The sequence below is a fragment of the Notechis scutatus genome, chromosome 1, assembly GCF_049901735.1.
Source record: "Notechis scutatus isolate UNSWTSFEM ecotype Mainland chromosome 1, rNotScu1.2, whole genome shotgun sequence".
Lineage (NCBI taxonomy): Eukaryota > Metazoa > Chordata > Lepidosauria > Squamata > Elapidae > Notechis > Notechis scutatus.
The window spans coordinates 10331721-10356419 of NC_142009.1; the positions used below are offsets into that span (position 1 = coordinate 10331721).

Consider the following 24699-nt stretch of genomic DNA (forward strand, 5'->3'; position numbering starts at 1 on the left):
GCTATGTAGGATTAGGTTAACAACTCTTAATGCCTTTTTGGCTATGTAGTTACAGTGGGCTCTAGCACTTAGATCATTAGAGGTGAGTATTCCAAGGTCCTTTACAGAGCTTGGATCATCAACAAGATCTTGACTATTCAGCTTGTATTTTATTTTCTGATTTTTTTTGCCAATATGTAAGACAGAGCATTTATTTGTTGAGATTTGAAGTTGCCATTTGTTTGACCATTCTGATACATAGTCAAGATCTTTTTGAAGGGTAGCAGTATTGTCTGTGGTATTGAACAGCTTTACATCATCAGTGAAAAGAACACAGTTGCTCTTAATATGATCACAGAGGTCATTTATGTAGAGTATGAAGAGAGTTGGTCCTAGAACACTGCCTTGGGTGACACCACTATTGACAGGTACAGAATTTGATAGGACACTCCCAATTTTGACCATTTGTTGCCTGTTTGACAGGAATGCTTCTATCCAGTTATGCAGGTATCCAGAGATACCATAAGATTTTGGTTTTAGGAGTAGTTTGTGGTGTACCACTGAATCAAAGGCTTTACAGAAGTCTATGTAGATTGCATCTATTGCTTTGCCCTGATCGAGTTGTGTAGTCCATATGTTTTTGCAGTGTAAGAGTTGCAGATTACAGGATATTTTTTTTCCTGAAACCAAATTGTTTATTGGAGAGTAGGTTGTTTGTCTCTAAGTGGAGGATAATGGATTGGTTAATAATTGATTCCATGACTTTACAGGTGACGCAGCATAAGGAGATTGGTCTGTAATTTTCAACTAGGCTGGGTCTCCCTTTTTGAAGATGGGGATGACTGTGGCTTGTGACCATAGGTTAGGCAAGGAGCTGGTCCTGAAAGATTTTTCAAAGATTATGCTTAGAGGTTCGGCTATGGCAGTGGATAGCTTTTTTTTAAGAAGTAGGCACATATTCCATCTGGTCCAATAGATAGAGATGGTTTAGATTGCGTAGTGCTTTTTCAACATTGTCTTCTGTAAAATCGATATGTATTAGATCATTGTAGTTGTCTGTGGTTCGGCTAGGAAATACTGGGCATGATCCATTGCTGTTTACAAATACTGAGAAGAAGAATGTGTTAAAGATGTTGGCTTTAATGGTGTCGTCGTTGCAGTCTTTACCATTAGGTCCTATCAGGGGTGGGATGGATCTTGAGTCTTTTAGTTTGTTGTTTACAAAATTGTAAAAAGTGCGGGTGGAATTGGTGCATAGAAGGTTTTCCTCTTGTTTAATGTGATAATTGGTGCATTCAGTCTTTATCTGGTGGCATAAATTTTTGTATCGGCTTTTGAAATTGGCAACGTGACCAGATTTGTTTTTCCACCAGAGTGATCTCTTTTTGGATTGAAGTTTCCTTATTGTTATGGGTAATCTGTTTTTTTTTTGTTTTGGGAGTTGTTGGTACATATAGTTTGATGACTCTTTTGACTTCAAGTAAAAATATGTTGTAATGGTCTTCAACAGTATTGCATCCAGTGAATAGAGATTGCCAATCAAGGGATGAGAGATCGTTGTCTATAAGATCATAGTTGCCTTTTTTGAAGTTATAATTGGGGATTACGTCATTGTGATGATTTTTGTGTGGGCGTATGTTGAGACAAAAGTCAATCATATTGTGGTCACTGCTGGAAAAGGGTTCTTTAGTTTGTATTCCATAAATTAAATTCAAACTATTGCAGAAGATGCTATCGAGGCAGTTGTTTAGTCTAGTGTTGTTGGTAACTAGTTGTTCCAGTCCCAGATTTGTAACAGCATTGTAGAAGGTTGCGTGTATGGGTTCAGTTGTACATTCATTTAGGGTCCAGTCAATATGAGGTAGATTGAAATCACCAAGAAAGATAAAAGCGTGTGGGCAGGATGCTGCCCATGTTAGTAGTGTATTTAGCTTGTTTACATGTTTGATGTCATAATCAGGTGCTCTGTAACATAGTAAGAATCGAAATGTGATATTTAAAGATAGTTCACAGATGATGGTCTCAGGAAGAGCAAGCTCCTGGGTAGCTTGGATGTTTTTTAGATGTAAGGACTTTTTATAGAAGATAGCAACACCACCTCCTCTACGAATTTCACAATCTGATTGGTAAACATGATAGTCTCTTACTGTGGTAATGGAGTCAGGGAGAGATGCGTTGAGCCATGTTTCACAGACAAATATGATGTCGAATTTAGCCATATTTAGTAAGAGGAAAAATTCAGGTATTTTATTCGCAAGGCTTCTTGCATTGAGTAGCTTGCATTTAAGGCCATCAGTAGTTGGAATTGAGGTAGTTAGGGGCGTGCGTGCCTAGTCTTGGGTGATGGTGGATTGGTTGAGGTAGGGTTGTGGTTTTAAGGTTAAAGCTGAGTTGCGGGTTGTGTGACTTTTGGTACAGTCAGCATGGTAGTCAATGTACAGGTCCTTCTCTCCATTGTCTAGACGAAGTCATTGATCTTAATATCATGTTTCCTCTTTAAAACCAGTGCCACCACGTTCACCCTTTAACTATGGCTGGTGTTTATGTAATTATGTCTGAGAGAAATGAAAGGCAAGTTGGAGGCTTCTGGGGCAGGAAAACATCTGTTCCTCTAGATCTGTTGTGTTTCTGAAGCAGACACAGCTGGGAAGTCTCTGGGAGCTCCCATGTAAAAACATGTCCATTTTTTAAAATGTGCAATACAGGTAATCCTCGACTTATGACCACAATTAAGCCCCAAATTTCTGTTGCTAAGTGAGACAGCGGCTAAGTGAGTTTTGCCCCATTTTACAACCTTTCTTGCCACTACAGGTAGTCCTCGACTTATGATCACAGTTGAGCCCAGAATTTATTTTGCTAAGTGAGAAATTTGTTAAGTGGATTCTGTCCTATTTTATTAGAAATATCATACTGGCACAGAACTGATGAAAACCGACTCTGAAGACTCCCACGGTTTTGTCACCTAATTAAAAGTAAAAGTTTTTCACTTCCCCAAAACAATCAGCCACATGGTCCAATCACAGTGCAGTCTGGCAGCCGGGCGACATTACTCCGCCTTCTTCCGACCAGGTGTGAGAATGTCCTTGGTTCCCAAGAGAAAATATTTTGTTTTGGTTACAGAATCCCAACTATCTACAATCCCCCCTTCCTGTCCCTCAGCTCCAGTGTGGCAACACTGAAGCAGTTAAGATGGCTTCGATCAGGTGACCTTCAGGCGGTCACATTGATGATCCACTTTACAACTATCTAGACTTGAATTTTGGTCCTTAGTTGAAGACTACCTGTAAATGTAATGCGTTATGAATTCTGGGATTGTAGTCTCAATCAAGAGTGTCTTCAGGCATTCTCCACACGATCGCAGCCACCATCTTGACTTTTTTGACCTCTCCCTCCCCTGGATGCCTTGGTCTCAACATAGCAGGACAGCTGGGAAAACACGATTTCAGGATCACATTCTTGGCTCAATATACATTTCCTTCTTTGTTTTGCAGTTCTGGAAAGAAGATATCCAAAGAAAGTTCAAGATCTCTATGAGTCCATGAGGCGTTTTGCAAGAATATTAGGACCAACGGAACACGATAAATTCATAGAGAGCCATGCGCGTAAGGCACTCCCAGGTTTTCTTATTCATATTTATTTATTTACCTAGCAGCTTCTCATTGGTGCAGGGCTCAACCATGAATGTAAAAACAGCATCTGGGTGCATTTGATGTAGAATTGCTGCGTTTCTCGTCAGACAGAAAATACAGGTTGTCCTGTATTTTGGGCACAACGGAGCCCAAAATGTCTGTTGTTAAGCGAGACATTGGTTAAGCGAGTTTTGCCCCATTTTACAACCTTCCTTGCTACCATTGTTAAGTGAATCACTGCAGTTGATAAGTTAGTAACCTGGTTGTTTAGTGAATCTGGCTTCCCCCATTGACTTTGCGGGTCAAAAGGTCGTAAAAGCAGATCACATGACCCCGGGACGCTGCAAACGTCATAAGTATGAACCAGTTGCCAAGCATCTGAATTTTGATCACATGTTCATGGGGATGCTGCAGCGGTTGTGTGTGTCATACCCCTGTCGGAGTCTGAATCCAGGGAGGAAGTTGAACACCTGACAGGGAATGGAAGCTCTGTTGGCTGTGGAGGAAACTGGGGAAGGGCAAAGGCTGGCTGGGCAGAGCAGGGGAGAGGTAGAACAAGGAAGAGGGAATTCAGAAGAAGACCCAGGCCCACCCCCCTTCATCCTAGGGCACACAGGGAGGAATGGAGAAGGGAGCAACGTGGGTTGCGTGGCTTATGGGGGAGGAAAGGGCCCTGATTCCCTTCATTAGCTGCAGCTGGGAACACAGTGTATAAAAAAGGCAAGCTGCGTGCAGCAGGCTGTTGGGAGCAAATGTGACTTTATCTTGTATTGTTGTGGCTTATCTGTGTTCTGGCATCTTCCCAACTGTGTGAGTTTTGCCGTGTTTTCAAGTCTGAAATTCTTGCTCCTGCCCTGCCAAACTAATTACTTCAGTTTGGTTTGTTTGGATTTTAAGTTACAGTTTGTGTTTACCCTATTTTGGACTGAATTTTCTGCAGTCAAAGGCTGTTCCTGGGAGTTTTTCTCCAGCCAGAAGATAACCTGGACATTGGGGTCAAAGTCTGAGATAATAAAGGGACTCATTGCTTATTTGACTGTGTTGTCTTTGTGCCACGCCCCAGGTCATCACAGTATGTGTGAAAAATGGTCATAAGTCACTTTTTTCAGTGCCATTGTAACTTTGAATGATCACTAAACAAACTGATGTAAGTCAAGGACTACCTGTACCTGTTTGGCAAATTATGACCTATTATTGGAGAAAGGTACAGACTGTACAGACTGACAGAGATTTATTTGCTTTTATGTTCATTGTATTGTTTTTGTTAAACCATTTATATTTATTTATTAAATTAGTTTGCCTTCCATCTCGCCGCAAGTGGACTCTACCTGTCGTAGAATTTTTCAATAAGTCAACATTTTTTTTAAAAAAAAGGGATAAAATAATCATGTTAAAATCAAACTAAAATGGATAAGGAATAAATGCAGGTGCTCCTCGATGCGCAAGGAATAAATGCAGGTGCTCCTCAATTTACAACAATTCATTTAGTGACCATTTGAAGTTACAACGGGACTGAAAAAAGTGACTTATGACCACTTTTCACACTTAATGACCATTGGAGCATCCCCATGGTCATTTGATCAAAGTTCAGATGCTTTTCAACTGGCATGCATTGATGATTGTTGCAGTGTCCTGGGATCATGTGATCAATTCCCTTTTGTGACCTTCCGACAAGCAAAGTGAATGGGAATCACCATGTTGCTAATTTAACAATGCAGTGATTCACTTAATCGTGGCAAGGAAATGGGGAAAAAGTTCGCTTAGCATGTCTCATTTAACAACAGAAATTTTGGGCTCAACTGTGGTCGTAAATTGAGGACTATCTATATAATACATTGGAAAATTTCCACAGTTCCTAGACGGAAGAGTTAATTTATTTTATCTGCTTTTGTTTGATGAGTCTGTTTATAACATTGCTTAGCCCTTCAATTATAAAACACATTGACCAGAATGGGTATTATTACTGTACAGCTGCTTTGGATGGATTTTAGCAGAGAAAATCAGTATGAAAATAAAATACTAGTCTGTGTGCCCAACACATAGCTTCCTTTTTAAACAGCCCCTAAATAAAACCAGTAATCATCTTGTCAGATAATGGTTGTTTAGAAGTTAAACAATTTTATTTTATTTTTATTTTCCTGAAACAAAATACCATATGTAACCATTCTGGGCTCCATTTCCCAAACAAAGCAATGGTTTTTTTTTAAAGCTTGATGAGTATTGGAATAAGGCCAAATAAATTAGATAAATTAAACACATAGATCTCTCGCCTCTAATAAGGAACGTAAGGGCAAAAGCCTCATCCTTGTATCTTTAAAAAAAAGATTTTACGCTCTATCCATGGCAATAATATTTAATATATGAACTAATTTGGAGGTCTTTTTTCCCTTACGCAAATCTCAGAGTGACTTTTTCCAGTGAAATGTCCTTCACTCAAAATTCTCATTCTCAGATTAATTTGAAACATTTTGCACAAGGTTAGTTCGTTAGTTCGTCTTAATTACAGATCCGGAAATGACCGAGCGAGAACCCTGATTTGTTGTGCATTTCTGTAGATTAATATTGCAAAAATGTAGAACCCCTTTAGAATTTTTACCAGTCTTCTTCAAGAATCTGGTTTTTAGCTGTCCATGTTTTACTCAGTTGTTTTACTCAGTTTGTCAGTGGTTTACACGTAGAAACTGCTTTTTTCCAGAGGAATGATCGGAACAGTCAAAACCCTCAGTTTGAATTTTCTCTTCAAATGAGAGACAAAGAATTGAATGCGATATGCCATTGGCCCTATTGTTTTACTGCATTTCCACCATCACTGCAGGGTTGGGCCAATCCCACAGTTGACTGGAAAATCCTTCACAAAGGCCACTTTTCTTTTCATTAAATTGGAAAACGACGCTAATTGATAACACTAGCTGGCAGGGGAATTCTGGGAGCTGACGTCCCCACACCTTAAAATTCCTTCAATTGAGAAACACTGCCTTGTTCCGTTTTAGGGACTAAGTTTCCAGTACTTTGGACTACTGCAGCATGCTGACTAGGGAATTCTGGGAGTTGAAGTCCATATACCTTAAACATTGGTAAGGCTGAGAACCATTGCTCTGAAGCAGGGGTCTCTAACCTTGTGGCATGGCTGGCTGAGGAATTCTGGGAGTTGAAGTCCACAAGTTGTAAAGTTGCCACGGTTGGAGACCAGATTCCATTAAGGCATCCGGAGAGTCAGGGCGGTGTAGTGTTAAAGTTGCTGGACTAAAAACAACTTCAATTCCATCTTCAGCTCCAACCCCACCTCCCCGGCAGTAATTTTGGACCAGTCCATTTATTTTAGCCTGAGAATCAGTGCGGTGCAGTGTTAGAGGTGCTGTGTAGATATTTGAAAACACGGAAGTCCTTGGTGACTTTGGACTAATCCTTTTCTCCACCCAAGTTTCAGTCTGATCTAGTGAAGAATGTGCTCGATTAGGAACGGGAGGCCCAGGTTCAAGTTGTGTGTCCACCCCACACACCCCTCCAGCTACAGAAGTTCCCTAATGGGCTTTGGCCAGTTCTTCTCTCTCACCATAAGAGGATCTCACCCCCATCCCATCTGTCTCTTGGCTCTTGTAGGTGTAGTTTTAGCACAGTTTTTAATGAAATTTTAATGCGGGTTTGTTTCAATCTTTCGATTATTTTTTCCGACTCTATAATTTGTAAGCCGCCAAGAGTCACCTTGTAGGGGTGGTGGTCAGCATAGAAATTTAATAAATAAAAATAAAATAAAATAAAATTTATTTAAATAAAACTCTCTCCAGTTTCCTCTTGAACTCTCAAGTGTCCTCTTTCCGCTACATATTTAAAATGGATAGTGATTTGTTTGTGTGTGTGTGTGTGTGTATATATAACACACACAGAGACACTCATGGCATATTTATGTATGTAGCATGCGTATATGTGTGTTATGTATGTGTTTGAGGTAAATATGCATTTTTTCTTGAGAGCAGGGCAACAGAATTTCATTTTTAATGTGGATCGGTATGTTCGCAGTAAAAAAAATGACAATAAAGTTATCTTAAAAATCTCCAGAACCAGCTTTGGTGAAGGTGGTGAGATAAGAGTTCTAATTCTTCTCTTCGGCCACCAGACCTCCCTGGGATTTGACTTCATTCTCTGTTAATCCAGCCCACTCCAGAGTCAAACTTCTTATTCAAGCTTTAATAAAAATTATTATGGTGTTTAAGGAAAGAGCCAGATATTTTTTATCATTTTTTTTTTAAAAAAAATCCATACTAACTTTTCACTTGCTTCAGCATTTTGCTTTTTGGTGAACTTTTTCAATCTTTGTTGTGTACATTATATCTAAAGGATTTGTTTCAAAAAACAAGAGAGCCACAACTTCACATGTTCTTTATTGCTTTTGTTTTCATTTCCTATTACTCTGACGGGAACACAGTGGAGTTTGAGCTGCGAACCGAAATCAAACGCCTACAGGAATACAGGGTAGCAGGAATCACCAATTTCTGCAGTAAGTACATACTGGATAGTACTAATTCAAGCAGTCCTCAACGTACAACCATTTCTTTAGTAATCGTTACAAGTAACGGCGGTACTGTAAAAAGCGACTTAACGTCCAGTCCCTACACTTATGACCATCACTGCATCCCCACAGTCACGTGATCAAATCTGGGGCACTTGACAACTTGGATTGTATGTAGGATGGTTGCAGCATCCTGGGGTCATATGATCTCCATTTTGTGACCTTCTTGGGTGACTTCCAACAAGCAAAGCCAATGGGGGGGAAGCCAGATTTGCTTAACAGCCATGTGATTCACTTAACAACTGGGATTGATTCGTGTAACTGTGATGAAAAAAAGTCATAAACTTGAACGCACCTCACTTAACAACCCTTGCTTAGTAACAGAAGTGTGGGCCACAATTGTGGTTGTAAATGGAGGGCTACCTATAGTAGCCGCAAGAATTATTGTTTAGTGTGTGCTCATAATTATAGTACATGTAGTCTTCGCTTACCAATTGCTTTCATAAGTATCACAGTGGGGAAAAAATGAAATTGCGACAAATCCTCATATATACGGCCATTGCAGCGTCCCACAGTTACACAATTGCCATTGGCACATCTCCTAGCTCAGGGGTGTCAAACTCAATTTCATTGAAGGTCGCATCAGGGCTGTGGTTAACCTTGGGCGGGCGGGCAGGCGGGGCTGACTGGGTGGGCATGACCAACTGGGTAGGCGTGGTCAGCTTGACACCAGTCACTGGGTATGACTGACTGGGTGGGTGTGGACAGCTTGACCATACTCCCCAAACTGCTGGCATGTTTCCTCTTTGCACTGGGTAGACTGGGCCAAAGCCACACTGGCCCAGTCTTCACATTGGATAGGGCAGGCCAAAGCAACGCGAGCTGGCCCCTTACATTTTCCGGGACTGCCCTGCAGGCCAGATTCAGCCCATGTGTTTGATACCCCAGCTGACTTGTGACAGTGTCAGGATTCTGGCACTTAACCCCATTTAAATCATGAGTCTCGAGCCAAACTTCCAAAACTTCAAATGGATTTATGGAATGCAGTTTTGGTTTGCAAGCTGCCGCATTGCTCCCTTTCTGTTGGCAACTAAAAGATCATAGAAATATTTTATGAGTTGACACAGAGTTAATAAAGATGATGGAAGTAAAATCCTAAATTGTAATGGTGATGCTTTGCTTAGCGACTACAGCAAGAATGGGGCAACTTGCCACAGCCAATTCACCACAAGACAAACTCGTTGCAGGACAATTTAACAATTCTATTTAATTATTTAACATAAAATTTAAAAGTATTTTAATTTTTGCCATTCACATTTCATTCTGTCCCTTCTTTTGCATCCTTTCTTTAATGATTCTATTCCACCATTTCTTTGATATTGGTGTAACTCTGCAGTGACTTGTCCTGTGGCGAGATGGCCGTGGCGAGTTGGCCATGATGGAAAGGAAAGTGAGGATTAGCCCTTGCAGTCATGTGATTTTCCACTTCGTGACCAAGATGCTTGTCCCAATTATCAGCATTAAGCAAGGACTACCTGTGTAAATGAATTGCCTGTGTCTGTTCTGCGGTGTTGCCACCCCGAAATGAGAAAAGCCAATGTGTGTTTTGAAACCTAAGCTATTAGTGACAAAGGCTCAAGTCATTATAATTGAGAAGAATCAGCATGCTGCAAAGAAGGTGGATATTTAGGGGATGCCCCAGATGGCAGCTGCTAATTTCTGCAGCAGTGACCAATTCACCTGAGGACAAGCTGGCTGAGTCACAAACCCATGTGAGTCCTTTCATCAGACAATACAGTAACAATGTGCTCTGTCATTAGAATCCAGCTTCCTGCTAGGAAAAAAATATAACCTGCTGTCAGCAGTGCCCAACAATTGTTAGTATGAGAGATTTCAAACCAGCCATTCAGGATCCCCGGCTAAATCTTGATTTTACAGTATGTTTTTTTTTTTCATGTTGGAAGTACAAATATCTTCTGTGGCTAGAGGATTTGCTGGTGACATCACCGTTGCTCAAGGGGGTGCTCAATTGGCAGCTTCTTTCATATCCCTGTGAAGTTGCCCACTGAAGTGGTACCCATTAATTTACTCATGGTCGCCCACTTTCAAAACGCTGGATTGGCAGGAGCTGGAGCATGTGATGGGAACTCACCCCATCCTGAGCAGCAACGGGTCTCAAATGCAAGCCTACCTATCAGCAGCCCAGTGTTCTAACCTCATGAGTCACTTCGCTCCCTTCTGTATTAAATCAATCTATAGCAGGGGCGTCAAACTTGCGGCCCGCAGGCCAGATGTGTCACGCACTAGCCACACCCACACCCGGTTTAGCGAAGAGGATATGTCATGTGATACCGCCGTGACGACGTGAGTTTGACACCCTTGATCTATAGAAACGAACCCTGAATTCATTTTAGTCTCAAACTGAAACAAATTAGAAATCAGTGAGTAGAAGGGAGGACGCTCGGTTGCATTTTCACATCCTGGTATAAAATAGGCCCTGTGAATTCTACGGTATGGGTCTTTTCCAGCAAGCATTGGCAACCAGCTTGGATTTGCCTCAGTGGCAATTTCCCACAGTCACACAGTTGCTAAGCACCTGGTAACCACAGTCACATGGTTGTTAAGTAAGACATCACAGGAGTGTGATTACCAACCTCCCCTGCCAGTTTTCCACAAGCAAAGACAGCGAGGAAGCCAGCAGGGAAGGTTGTAAGTGGCTTGAGTATGTTTTACTCACCTGTGCACCCTTCCTGAGCTTTGCTGCACTCATGCTGTGCCTCCCTAAGGCATGCTACGCTCACAGAACATGCTTCCGCAGCCACCCTCATACCTCTCGCTCCCTCTCCCACCCGGCTGTAGCCACCCGGAGCCTTGCCATACTCACGCACTGCCTCCAAGCCTTCTTGTGCACCCTTTTGCTCTGTCTCCCAGGAAGTACATATAGTCCTCGACTTACAACAGTTCATTTAGTGACCGAAGTTACAGTGACACCGAAACAAGTGACTTATGACCATTTTTCACATTTACAACAGTTGCTCACGTGATCAGAATTGTGACACTTGGCAGCCGACTCATATTTATGACGGCTGCAGTGTCCTGGGGTCATGGGATCACCTTTTGCAACTTTCTGACAAGCAAAGTCAGTGGGGAAGCCAGATTCACTCAACAAACGTGTTACTAACTTAACAACTATAGGTAGTCCTCAACTTACAACCACAATTGAGCCCCAAATTTTTGTTGCTAAGTGAGACATTTGTCAGATGAGTGTTGTCCCATTTTACAGCATCCCAGGGTCACATGGTTGCCATTTGCAGCCTTCCTAGCTGCCAACAGGCAGAGTCAATGGAGGAAATTGGATTTGCTTAACAAGTTCATCCTTCACTTAGCAACATGCAGTGATTTGCAAATCAATACAGTGATTTGCTTAACAACCATGGAAAGGTTGTAAAATCATGCATGACTCACTGAACAAACACAGCAGAAATTCTGGTCCCAATTGTGATTGTAAGTAAAGAACTATCTATTAGTGGAACAACTTATCTCCAGAAGTTGTGAATGCTCCAACACTGGAAGTTTTTAAGAAGAGATTTGACAACCATTTGTCTGAAATGGTAGAGGGTTTGCTGCCTGTGGGAGGTGGGGGGGTGTTGGACTTGAAAACCTCCAACTCTGTTATTCTGTTACGTTCTATAACAAGGATCTTCAAACTTGGCAAGTTTAAGACTTGTGGACTTCAACTCCCAGAATTCCTGAGCTAACATGACTGGAGGAGGAATTCTGGGAGTTGAAGCCCACAAGTCTTAAAGCTGTCAAGTCTGAAGATCCCTGTTCTATAATCTGGTTACAGAAACAACAAGTTACCTCTTATTATGCAGTCAGAGAAATGTAGTCCATTATTGCTGTGTAATATAAACTACTGTATAACTAATCTATTAGATTAGATTAACAGAGTTGGAAGGGACCTCGTAGGTCATTTAGTCCAACTCTCTGCCCAAGCAGGAGACCCTACAGCATATCTGACAAATGGCAGTCCAGTCTCTTCTTTAAAGCTTCCAGTGATGGCGCTCCCACAACTTCCGAGAGCAACCTCTGTTCCATTGGTTGATTGTTCTCACTGTCAGAAAATTTCTCTTCATTTCCAGGTTGAATCTTTCCTTGTTCAGTTTCCATCCATTATTCCTTGTCTGGCCTTCGGGTGCTTTGGAGAATAGCTTGACCCCTTCCTTTCTGTGGCAGCCCCTCAGATATTGGAAGACTCCTATCCTGTCTTCCCTGGTCCTTCTCTTCACTAGACCAGCCAAGCCCAGTTCCTGCAACCGTTCTTCATATGTTTTAGTCTCTAGTCCCCAATCATCTTGGTTGCTCTTCTCTGTACTTTTTCTAGAGTTTCAACATCTTTTTTATAGTGTGGTGACCAAAACTGGATGCAGTACTCTAGGTGTGGTCTTACTAAGGCTTTATAGAGTTGTATTAGTACTTCCCTTGATCTTGATTGTATCCCTCTGTTAATGCAACTTAGAATTGCGTTGGCTTTTTTGGCTAACGCCACACAATGCTGGCTCATATTTAGCTGGTTGTCCACTAAACCTCCAAGATCCCTCACACTTACTGCTATCTAGCCTGGTTTCACCCAGTCTATATGTGTCCTTCTGGTTTTTCTCGCCTAAGTATAAGACTTTACTTTTCTCTACATTAAATTTCATTTTGTTAGATAGGGCCCAGTGTTCAAGTATGTCAAGATCCATCTGGATCTTGAGCCTATCTTCTAGGGTGTTAGCTATTCCTGCCATCTTAGTATCATCTGCCAATTTGGTAAGTTTCCCTTCTATTCCCTCGTTTATGATGGTAGTCATTCTCAGTAGTTATGAGAAAATAGGTCTCTCTAGGTTATTTTCCTCCAGCAAATCTGGTTGGCTTCTCAAAGCCCAACAGGAAATGTCAATCACTTGGATTTCATTACATCTGAATTTTTTTTACCACTCTGTAAGAGTTATTTATAGAAGTATTCAGTTTTGACATGACTGGTAAATATTAGGATATTTTTTAGTGACTCATTGGCCACATGCATTTCATGATAAAGATTAACACCATTGTATTTTACTTATATTATCTTCCTACAGATAAGAGTTTGGTTACTTTAAAAAACTTTTAAGTTTCATTATAAAATAAAAATACATAGAAAAACAAGTTAAAAAACTAAGAGAGAAAGAAAGAAAGAAAATTTGTGACCGACTTTTTTCACTGAAGTAAAATTTAAAAAAAAAAAAATACAACTTTAACCCTTTCAACACAACATTTCAAGCCATTTGTATAATAGCAAAATCAGCCTAATCATTAAAACCTAAAATCAACATTTCATTTTTTTTCCTTTTTGAGCAAAAAGTCCAGAAGCTGTTTCCAAGTTAAAAACAAAACTAGCTAAAGTCTTCTCTTTTAATTTGAACAGTCAATTTTGCTTTCTCTGCCATCTTCATCACCTTCACTCTCCACTCTTCCATTGTGGGAATTAGCGTGTCTTTCCATCTTCGCGCATATAAGATTCTCGCCGCTTTCTATATGTATGTATATGTGTGTGCTTGTGTGTGTGTGTGCTTGTGTATGTGTGCGTGTGTAGTAAAATGTCAGCCATCCCAACTTGGTCAGTTAGGAAAGAAAGACTCTTGAATCCATTAATGGTTCACGAAAGTCAAGCGGTTACAGTATAGCAAAGCCGGATCTGGGATTTTCACGCCCAGAGCATCTGCTTAACTTTTCCCTTCTCCCCACTTTTCCCCTAGTTATCTTTAACTGTCCAGTTACATTCAAACAAATTATTTCAGTAGCATTCCCTGGCTTGGCAGCCTGGATGGCGCTGCATTCCATTCCATGACCATGGAACTGCCAGCGGCTCCCATGGGACGACACGAAGAGTAGTTTCAATTCCCCCTTTGCCCAGCCTCACTTCTAGAGCCTCGGTACAGTGGTTAGAGTGCAGTATTGCAGGCCACCTCTGCTGACTACTGGCTACCTGCAATTTGGCAGTTCAAATCCCACCGGGCTCAAGGTTGACTCAGCCTTCCATCCTTCCGAGGTGAGTAAAATGAGGAGCCAGATTGTTGGGGGCAACATGCTGACTCTGTAAAACCGCTTAGAATAGAGGGCTGCAAAGCACTGGGAAGCGATATATAAGTCTAAGTGCTATTGCTATTCCTCACAACTCCCTCCCCCACGTTGCCTAGGGCAGACTGGCATCTGGCGAAGCGTGGCTGTAGCAGGATGGCAGTCTTGACCTACTTTTTAAGGGGCAAAACTGTTTTGGTTTAATTAGACAAGGGAGAGGGGGGGAAATCTGCCCCAGCATTCTTCTGACACTCACAATTCTCCTTTCTGTTCTTTGGATGCAGGCGCGAAGACTTACGACCATCTCAAGAAGGTCCGGGAAGAGGAGCGACTAAAACGCACCATGCTTTCCGAAGTCCTGCAGTACATCCAGGACAGCAACGCCTGCCAGCAGTGGCTCAGCCGGCAAGCTGACATGTACGTCCCGTTTTGCTTTGAGCTTAGAAGAAAAAAAAGAAGGAAATCGGTATTATTTTTAAAAGGGCAGATTTGCTTGAGGAATGAATGGTCAGGTAATACGGAGGGGAAGCCACTAGCTATATGTTCATGTTTTGAGAGCTCTGTCAATCTTGGGTGAAAAAAACAGAACAGGACCAGATTTCTTTTATACTTTTTTTTTTTTATACATATATTTATTTATTTCACATCTTTATTATTTTTTTATACATAACTCAAGGCTGTGAACCTATCTGATAACTTCTTCCTCCTCCAATTTTCCCCATAACAACAATCTTGTTATTGGGTTGGGCTGAGACAGAGGGACCGGCCCAAGTCACCCAGCTGGTTTTCATGCCTAAAGCAGAACTAGAATTCACCGTCTCCTGGTAGATTAGTCCAAAGTGAACCAGCTGCCTATTCATGCCTATTTTGGGACTAGGACTCACCAATTCCTGATAATTGACCTGAAGGGACCCAATTGACTTTCATGTTTCAGGCAGGTCTAGAACTTACCGTCTCCTAGTTTCCGGCCTGGTGCGCTAACCACTAAGCCAGACTGGCTCATTTCCAGGCAAAGCATATGTTCCTATTCTCTGTTCCAAGACATGAGCAATTGTTCTTGGGAAGCCAGATGTACATTTGATGTGACAAGCCAGGCAAGAATCCAACCCTCTCTGGCTTCTGAAAATTGTGCCACCCAGAATTTGCCCTCTCCTACATTTGTGGCTGATGTTATTCCAACTTCTAAATCATAGTGTTGGGACCAACTATTAGGAAACTTCCTTTTCCCGTAACTGGCCAGCCTGACACTTCCAACCAGGTGGCTGGTCTTTTCTGAGCTCATTCATTCCTCAGAGATAAGTCAGAGAAGTATTTACCTTCCCAGCAAAGGGAAAAGGTTGTGCAGTCAGCCAAAACTGGGTGTCAGACCTGTCTCGACTTAGGCATTTAGGAAAGAAAGACCCTCGATTCCCAGGGTTTTTTGAACCGAAAGACTCTTTTACTAAAGTTAAGCGAAATCACAGCGAAAATAAAGTTAGGTCTGAGTACTTCCATGCAAAGCTTGTACTTTTCCCCTTTCCCTGGTCTTGTGTCCCGTCCCCCGGACCAACGGTGTGTCCAATAGTACAGATAGTCCTCGACACGATGGTTAAGTGATTTGGGCTTCCCCATTGACTTTGCCTGTCAGAAGATCACGAAATATGATCCCGTGATCCCGGGATACTGCCACCGTCATAAATATGAACCATTTGTCAAGCACCTGATGGTAAATCAGCTGACCATGTGGTCGTTGCAGTGGTCATACGTGTGGAAACATGGTCATAAATCCCCTTTTTCAGTGTCGTAACTTGGTTACTAAACAAACAGTCGTAAGTCAAGGATTATCTGTATTACAGCTGAAGAAGCAACTATATCACATTCCCTTCCTTTCTTCTGCCTTCCCTGAAGGGCTGCAGCTGGAATTTCATCTTGGGGAATGTTCTTTGCCTAAAGCTCTGCTTAACTCTAATGTGTGGATCTTACTTTTGGCTAACCTGCTCCATTTTTTTTTAATTTATATATTTACAGCGATTCCGGCCTGAGTCTCACAGTACCAATTACGTCAAATTCAGGTATTTCCTTCTGTGCCTATCCATCTGTCGTTACGCTGTAAAAATGTGGAAAGGGAGTCCGAATCCCTTAATTATTAATGCCCTCGACATCTCTCCGGTTTGAAAAGGAAGTCCTTAGGGGGTTCTCCACCGAAAATTGTTCTGAAAGAGCTGGCAGGTTTCTGGTCCTCACTCCCTTCTTTGTAGAAAGCCACAAATGGATAAGCAGGAATTGTTTTGTGGGGTCCTTGGTGTTCTCTCAGCTTGGTGGTTTTCTTGCAGGCGTTTTATTACCAAACTAGGTAACACCATCAGTGCCTACGTGATCAATGCACTGATGATGTTACCTTGTCTGCTAATGAAATGTCTGCAAGAAAACCACCAGCTCAAAGAGCACCCAGGATCCCTGAGTTACAAATATTCTTTCTGTAGGAATTGTCTTGTTTATCATGGGCTTCTAACTAAGCATAATGGAGACCCGATAAAATAACAGTACTATCATAATCTACTAAAGTCAATATAACCTTCCTATCATAATCTACTAAAGTCAATATAACAGTACTATCATAATCTACTAAAGTCAATATAACAGTACTATCATAATCTACTAAAGTCAATATAATCAACTGGCCCTTAATATAAAATGCACGTGACATATAAAATCAATACATTCAAAATAACAGGAAATGATTTTTAAATGACTTCAAAGCATCCATTAAAAAAAGAAGCAGTTGTGGTGCTTTTTCACTTATTAGTGGCCACAGTTGGGTTTTTCTCAGCAGTTTAATTGCAGTAGGCTACACAAACAGGCATTGCATGCACACACACACACAAACACTTCCCAGAATCACCAGCCCTTTGGATTTAAGAAAGCCAGGCACTTCATGACATGTTACCGCAAAGAAGCATTTATGACATACAAGCCTACACTTACGTATGTGATTGTTTTACATGTGTTCACAAGAATGTACAGCATGTGCCCATACAACGAGTCCTAGGATGTCAGCCCCCAGTCAGGATCTTGATATTAAATTGGGAATCACTAGAACTCAAATGAGGCATGCATGAAACACATTAGTAATTAACGTTCCTTGTAGAATCTCAGAGGGGAAAGGAAAATGTAGCTGTTGAATGGGAAGGCGTCTCGCCTCACCCACATTTGCTCCAAGCTAAAAACTTGCAAGCTGCTTTGTTCTTTTTTTCTTCTTCATTTTAAGCCACTGCCCATTAAGGTAATTATTGCTGTCGTTTCATTTCCCTCGGAGCTCTCTGTTTACCTTTTCTCTCACCCACTCCTTGGTGTATGTATGAAATCCTAGCTCAGAAAAAAAACGGTGAAGGCATCTGCTGGACTTCAGTCACGGCACCAAGAACACATTAATCTTTAGTCTCATTTCAGGGGAAATAATAATAATGGCATTTCTCTTGTGACATTTCTCTTGCTTAGTAAGTGTTCCTACTCATTTTCTTAACTGCATCTTTCCAGCGATTACCTCACATAATGTGAAGCAGGTTTCAACGTGAGTCATTCGGCTACATTGCTGGTGTCTGATGTGTCACCTGTTCAGAAAAATCAGACACCAGTAAGAAGAATCAAGCCTGCCTGTCAAATGCGCTCTGAATGACCCCAGATTGCCTGCCTGCTGTGTGCCCAGATAGAGCCCAACATACAATAACCGCAAGGATTGCACTGTCCGCTGGAATCTCCGCAGATGCCTCTCTTAAGGAAATCACTTGTTCCATTTTTACAAGAATGCCAAGAATGCCACAAAAGGATGTTCACTACGCTCCTTTTATTTCCTGCAAAATATCCTGAAATGCCAATTATAGGTATTCCTCGACTTACAGCCATAATTGAGTCTGGAATGATTGTTGTACGGGTAGTCCTCGACTTAACAACAGTTCATTTAGTGACCGTTCAAAGTTACAATGGCACCGACTTGTGACTTATGTGTCATAAAGTGACTTATGACCGTTTTTCACACTTAATGACCGTTGCAGCACCCCCATGCCCATGGTCACCATGATCAAAATTCGGGGGCTTGGCAACTGGTTCATATGTAATGATGGTTTCAATGTCCCAGGGTCATGGGATCAACTTCTGCGACCTGCGAGCCAGATTCACTTAACAACTGTGTTACTCACTTAACAACTGCAGTGATTCACTTCACAACAGTGGCAAGAAAGTTTGTAAAATGGGGCAAAATTCACTTCACCAATGTCTCACTTAGCAACATAAATTTTGGGCTCGGTTGTGGTTGTAAGTTGAGGACTACCTGTAAATCATAATGGTCATTAAGTCAATGGGGAAGCCAGATTCACTTAACAACCAGGTTACTAATTTAACCATTTCAGTGATTCGCTTCACAACTGTGGCAAGAAAGGTCGTAAAATGGGGTGAAACTAACTTAATAAATGTCTTGCAGAAATATTGGGCTCAATTGCAGTTGTAAGTTGAGGATTACCTGTAACTTGGTGGGGTTTCATTGCTAGATAAGTGCTTGGAACCCTAGAATCCTGCCTAGGAAGGAATTCTTAGACCAGGGACGTCCGAAGTTGACAACTTTAAGACCCGTGGAGTTCAATTCTGGGAGTTGAAGTCCACAAGACTTAAGTTACCAAGGTTGGACATCCCTGTCTTATGGTCCCATCGTAGATCAACAGCCCTCCAATCTTTGCTTAAAAACTTTCTGTAAGGCCCTGCTTCAGCTATCTTCTCAAGGAAAGCATGACTCTTGAAACAAATGATATTTCAAAAAGGAACTTTTACCGAGAGAAGCGATTGCAGAGAAATCAGGCAAGATCTGTAGATTCTTGCATGAAGCCTTAAGCTAATTTCCCCTGTTCAATCTCCCTCCCCCCCCCACCCACCCAGTGCCCCATGTCCACCAGTAGCTAATATGATGCCACAAAGCAGTGGTGGGATTCAAAAATTTTGAGTACTGGTTCTGTGGGTATGGCTTGGTGGGCATGACATGGCTTGGTGGGTGTGGCAACGGAAGGATACTATAAAATCTCCATTCCCACCTTACTCCTGGGAGAAAGTTACTGCAAAATCTCCATTCCCTCCCCACCCCACTAACCTGCTTCCCAGCTCCATTCTCCTGTGCAGCGCAGCAAAAGAAGACCCAGCTGATCAGCTGAGACTCGGGAGGCAGAGAAGAGATGGGGTTGGCGGGGCCAGTCAGAGGTGGGATTTGCTGGTTCTCTGAACTACTCAAAATTTCCGCTACTGGTTCTCCAGAACTGGTCAGAAACTGCTGAATACCACCTCTGCCACAAAAGTGTTATGAGAACCCCAAGGTGGGATGGATGCCATGGCCCTGGTAACCAGCTGGGAGGGAATCCATCCTGACAACCCCCCTCCCAAATTCCCACGGGGTTGCAGCAAAAGCGAAAGCATTCTAAGCAATCAGCCCCAAGAAGCATCCCATGAGGAAAATAACTGCCCAAGGAGCTGCTGATCCAGTTCTACAGAGGAATTATTGAGTCTGTCATCGGCACCTCTATAACTGTCTGGTTTGGTTCTGCAACCCAACAGACAGACACAGACTTCAGAGAGTAATTAGAACTGCAGAAAAAACAATTACTACCAACCTGCTTTCAATCAAGGACCTGTATACTGCACGAGTCAAAAAGAGGGCTGTGAAAATATTTACAGACCCCTCACATCCCGGACATAAACTGTTTCAACTCCTTCCCTCAAAACGATGCTATAGAACACTGCACACCAGAACAACTAGACACAAGAACAGTTTTTTCTCGAATGCCATCACTCTGCTAAACAAATAATTCCCTCAACACTGTCCAACTATTTATTAAGTCTGCATTACTATTACTATTAATCCTCCCATCCTTCCTTTCGTCCATCTCCTCCCACTTACGATTGTATGACTGTGACCTTGATGCTTGTATCCTAACTGACTGTTTCCTTGTATGATTTGACTGCTTATTGTACCCTATGACTATTATTAAGTGTTGTACCTGATGATTCTTGACTCTCGATGAATGTATCTTTTCTTTTGTGTACACTGAGAGCATTTGCACCAAGACAAATTCCTTTGTGTCTAATCACACTTGGCCAATAAAGAATCCTGTTCTAATCTAGTCTAACTGAAAGAGGTGGTTCTTCAAATCCTGACTCCTTCTAATCAGAGCTGGTGGTCTTATCTCTCCACAGGTAGAAGAAGCGCCCCTCCGTTGAACCTCACCGGTCTCCCTGGAACAGAAAAACTGAACGAGAAGGAAAAAGAGGTAACTGGATTCAGAGACTGGTTGCCAAAACCCTCATGTGAAATTACTTTTGGTCTCGTTAAAGCCGCATAGAGTGTACCTCAACAAAGTGTTTGTGGCCCCAAATTCCTGCATTGACTGATAGTTATGCAAATCTGCATGCAGGGAATATGCTGCCTATTTCCTGCTTGTGTAATCTTTTCCATCACTATTTCATAGGAAACCACCATTGTTTTCTGGGATCGGCCTGCAAATGCAGGTCAGCTGAAATGCTGGCATTGCCTGATGGAGTTTGTGCCATTAGCCCTAATCACACAATACCTGTGTGTATAAGTGGCCGCTGGAAATGCCAGCTCTAGGAACACATACAGGCCTAAGTATTTTCCCTGCCACCCTCATAGACTCAGTTATTTTTATTTTCAAAGACTCACAGTACAATTAGAAGAAAGAATTTTGTGTGCACAAATGGGAAGGAATGCAGGTTTTATAAAAGAGAAAGAGCCTTTAAAATATTGAAAGCTTCCTTCAACTCCCTGAATTCCTGAATAGAAGACCTTCTCAACCTTAGCCATTTGAAGATAGATGGACTTCAACTCCCAGAATTCCCCAGCCAAAACAAATTCCATGAGGTAAAAAATATTCTAGAACAGTGTTTCTCAACCTTGGGTACTTTAAGATGGATGGACTTCAACTCCCAGAATTCCCCAGCCAGCCATGGGTGGATTTCAACTCCCAGAATTTCCAGCATGGCTGGCTGGGGAAGTCCATCTATCTTAAAGTACCTAAGGTTGAGAAACACTGCCTTAAGATAATGAGATGGGCATATTTTGGATTATTTTTCTTCCTTCCTCAAGAAAGGAAGAGACTAGCTGCTTTTTTTCCCCCCAAGTCTCCCAAATCTTCAAGACAAATTCAGCCGATATTTTTCATGTCTCTCAGTATTATCCTAGGTGAACGTTCTTCATCTACAACGTTCTTGTAGCCTTGACAGAAGTTTCATTTTCCTTGGTGGTTGCTGTTTTGTTCTGCTGGGTTAGATCAGAGCATTTTCTTATTAATGTAAAGGAGGGAAAGCGGACAGTTGGTGTCTCCACCGCACTCATTATAGCACTGGGAACTTAAGAAAAGAGCTGGAGATTTTAGCATCTGCTGGTACTATTCTGGCATTACTAAGGCGAAGGGCAGATTCATAAGCCTCCAGAAGACGCAAAGGGCTTGTTATATAATTAATGTCTAGCATGTAAGCCTGTTGTCTGCATACTTCATTCCAGAGATAGGTGATTTTTCAAAAGGCAACTGGACTTTCTGTGGGTTTTTTTTCCTTTTGAAGACGTTTCGCTTCTCATCCAAGCAGCTTCTTCAGTTCTGACCGAATGGTGGGGAATGAAACAACGACAGCAAGGAATAATCAATCCTTCCATTCACCACCATTCAATCAGAACTGAAGAAGCTTTTCAGTTTTCAAGGAGAAAAACCAAGAAAGTCCAGTGGCCTCTTGAAAAAGCACCTTTGGGACAACCATGGCCTGGATGACTGAGAATCTCCATAGACATTCCACAGATCGTTGCTTTTCAGAGTTGGGCAGAGCCAGGTTTATGAAAAGGTAAACTAAAAAGGGACTAACTGATCTTATTATTGGGGGTGGATGGGTGTGTGAAGAGATTGCCTGATTGGCACCTATCAGCGATCCTGCATTAGGCACCACTAGTCTCTTGGGTTAGAATGCCTAGCTATATTTGAAGCAAATTTTCCTACACAGCCAATTTTGGAAATAGAATTCCTGGCTGTTATGGAGACCAGATGTTTTGAATGTATGTGTATGTGTTTTGCAGCAATTGTTAAGTGAATGCCACAGTCTTAAGCAGACCCATTGTTCATTATGGGACAATTTTTGTCAGAAACCAGAAGTAAATGCCAGTTTCCAGCAAAAACATCATTGATCGTGGTCATGTGACTGCACGGTGCTGCAAATGGCCACCAACACGACATGCTTGCTGAGTGCCCCCAATGCAACCACGTGACCCTGGGGAAAGGGATGATGCTGGCTGGGGAATTCTGGGAGTTGAAGTCCACATATCCTGAAGTTGTCACGGTTGAGAATCTTTGATCTAGAACGAATATTGATGGATTAGACTGCAGATGCAGTCTTGCAGAAATGGGGAGAAAGGGAGGAAGTGGAGAGGAGAGGGTGACGGTGCTGGCTTGGGAATTTTGGGAATTGAAGTCCACAAATCTTAACATTGCTAAAGTTGAGAAACACAGAGGTAGAATGGACATCGAGGGGTTATTAAGCAGATGCAGTCTCGGTGAAGATGGGAGAGAGGAAGAAAATGAAGAGAAATGGCTGATGGGTACCTAGGACACATGACTAACCAGGAGTGCTTTCTCCTAGCTCTGTCAAATCGTACGGTTGGTCCCTGGAGCATACTTAGAGTACAAAGCCGCCTTAGTCAACGAGTGCCACAAACAAGGAGGCCTGAGACTAGCCCAGGCCCGGGCCCTGATCAAGATCGACGTGAACAAGACCAGGAAGATCTACGACTTCCTCATCCGAGAAGGATCCATCACCAAAGCCTAACAGAAAAGAAAAAAAAACAGAACCTTTTTTTTGGGGGGGGGGGACTTTTGCACCTTCTGCTTTTGAAGCAAAGATGGGGGGTTTCGTCCTTCGTGGCTGCCTTGCAAGATGGAGAAAGACGTCTTCGTAAACTTCATTTACATCTCCTCGGTTCTTTTTAACTCTGGCGTATAATGATTTTTTGTGCCCTGTGCTGCTATGAACTTTTTTTAAAAAAAGAATGGTAAGATATGTAATCTATTAATAAAATATGAGTGGGTAGCGTGTTTCTCGCACTTCTGGTAGCTCTAAAAGAGAAGCGTAGAAAGATTTATTTATTTTTTTGCTTCAGTGCTACCGGTGGCATAAGTCCAGGTCTGAAACACTTCACCCTTGCTTCTTGGAACACATTTTCGTGCTCAGCTTTTGTGTGGGAGAACCGGCAGAAAAATTTCTCTTCCGTTGTTGTTTTTTTCCCCACAAGAGGCTCACATGAATGCTAGAGGAGATAAAAACCCTCACCGCCTACTCATGTTACCCATTCTAAAATTACAACATTCAGAAGGAAGGAGGGAGGGAATTAAGCTCAGGATGGAGCAGAATAATTATCAATCACTTCCCTTTCATGTATCTAAATTCTGCATCAAGGATTCAAATATTGGGTGAGCGTAGGATGTATTTGGAGAAGCCGAACTGGGAAGGTTGATGAGGTTTAGGATATTGAAAGCATATTGACTTCCAAAAGAAGCTTTTAGGCTAATGTACTGCCCCATAGCACTTTTCTTAGCCCTCTCTAAGCAGTTTACAGAGTCAGCATGTTGCCCGCAACGATCTGGGTCCTCATTTTACCAACCTCAGAAGGACGGAAGGCTTGAGCCAAACTTGAGTCGGTGAGAATCAAACGGCTAGCAGTCAGCAGAAGAAGCTTACAGTACTGCATTCTAACCACTGCACCACCACAGCTCTTGTGTCACTGAATGGAACAGTCTCTCGGATAGATGGAAGGCTGAATCAACCTTGAGCCATCAGAATCGAATTCCTAGCAGTGGGCAGAGTTATACTGCAATAGCAATAGTACTAAGACTTATATACCGCTTTATAGTGCTTTACACCCCTCTCTAAGTGGCTTACAGAGTCAGCATATTGCTGCCCCAATAATCTGGGTCCTGATTATACTGACCTCAGAAGGATGGAAGGCTGAGTCAACCTTGAGTCCCGTCAGGTTCAAACTCCAGGCTGTGGACAGTAGTTAGCCTGCAGAGCAGGATTCTAACCACAGCACCACCAGGAAGCAAAATGTTAGGGAGAAACAAAGTGTTAGGAGGTATGAACAAAGCCATGAACCTCTAACTTGACTATTCCCAGTAGGTTTTCTTGTGGTCCCAATCCTGACAGTCTGCGGGGAGTACTTAATACTGAGGACTAGCCTTTGAAAATAGCACTGTGGGGTCCTTTGATGCTCTCTGAGCTTGGTAGTTTTAGAGACATTTCATTACCCAGCTAGGTTTGCAAATCCATCAGTTTGCAAATCCCACTCCCTTCTAGCACTGATGATATTACCTTGTTGGGTAATGAAACATCTGCAACAAAGCAACCAAGCTCAGAGAGCATCAAGGACCCCACAGTTCAGTCCTGAGCTACAGATAACAGGTAATCACAGTTGGA

The 24699-nt window shown here is 42.1% G+C and overlaps 1 protein-coding gene across 7 annotated transcripts in view; it reads left to right on the top strand.

The window, feature by feature from the left end:
* The window catches only part of TADA2A (transcriptional adaptor 2A), a 58631-nt gene extending 35312 nt beyond the window's left edge, over positions 1-23319 (top strand). For all 7 annotated transcript variants that reach the window (XM_087956815.1, XM_026680464.2, XM_087956824.1 and 4 more), the window contains 6 exons: positions 3471-3581; positions 8032-8103; positions 14499-14631; positions 16222-16265; positions 20425-20498; positions 22870-23319. In XM_087956815.1, the coding sequence (XP_087812941.1) occupies positions 3471-3581; positions 8032-8103; positions 14499-14631; positions 16222-16265; positions 20425-20498; positions 22870-23055 (620 nt within the window). In that variant the 3' untranslated portion in view covers positions 23056-23319. The remainder of the gene's footprint in view (positions 1-3470; positions 3582-8031; positions 8104-14498; positions 14632-16221; positions 16266-20424; positions 20499-22869) is intronic.
* Positions 23320-24699: the final 1380 nt, after the last annotated feature.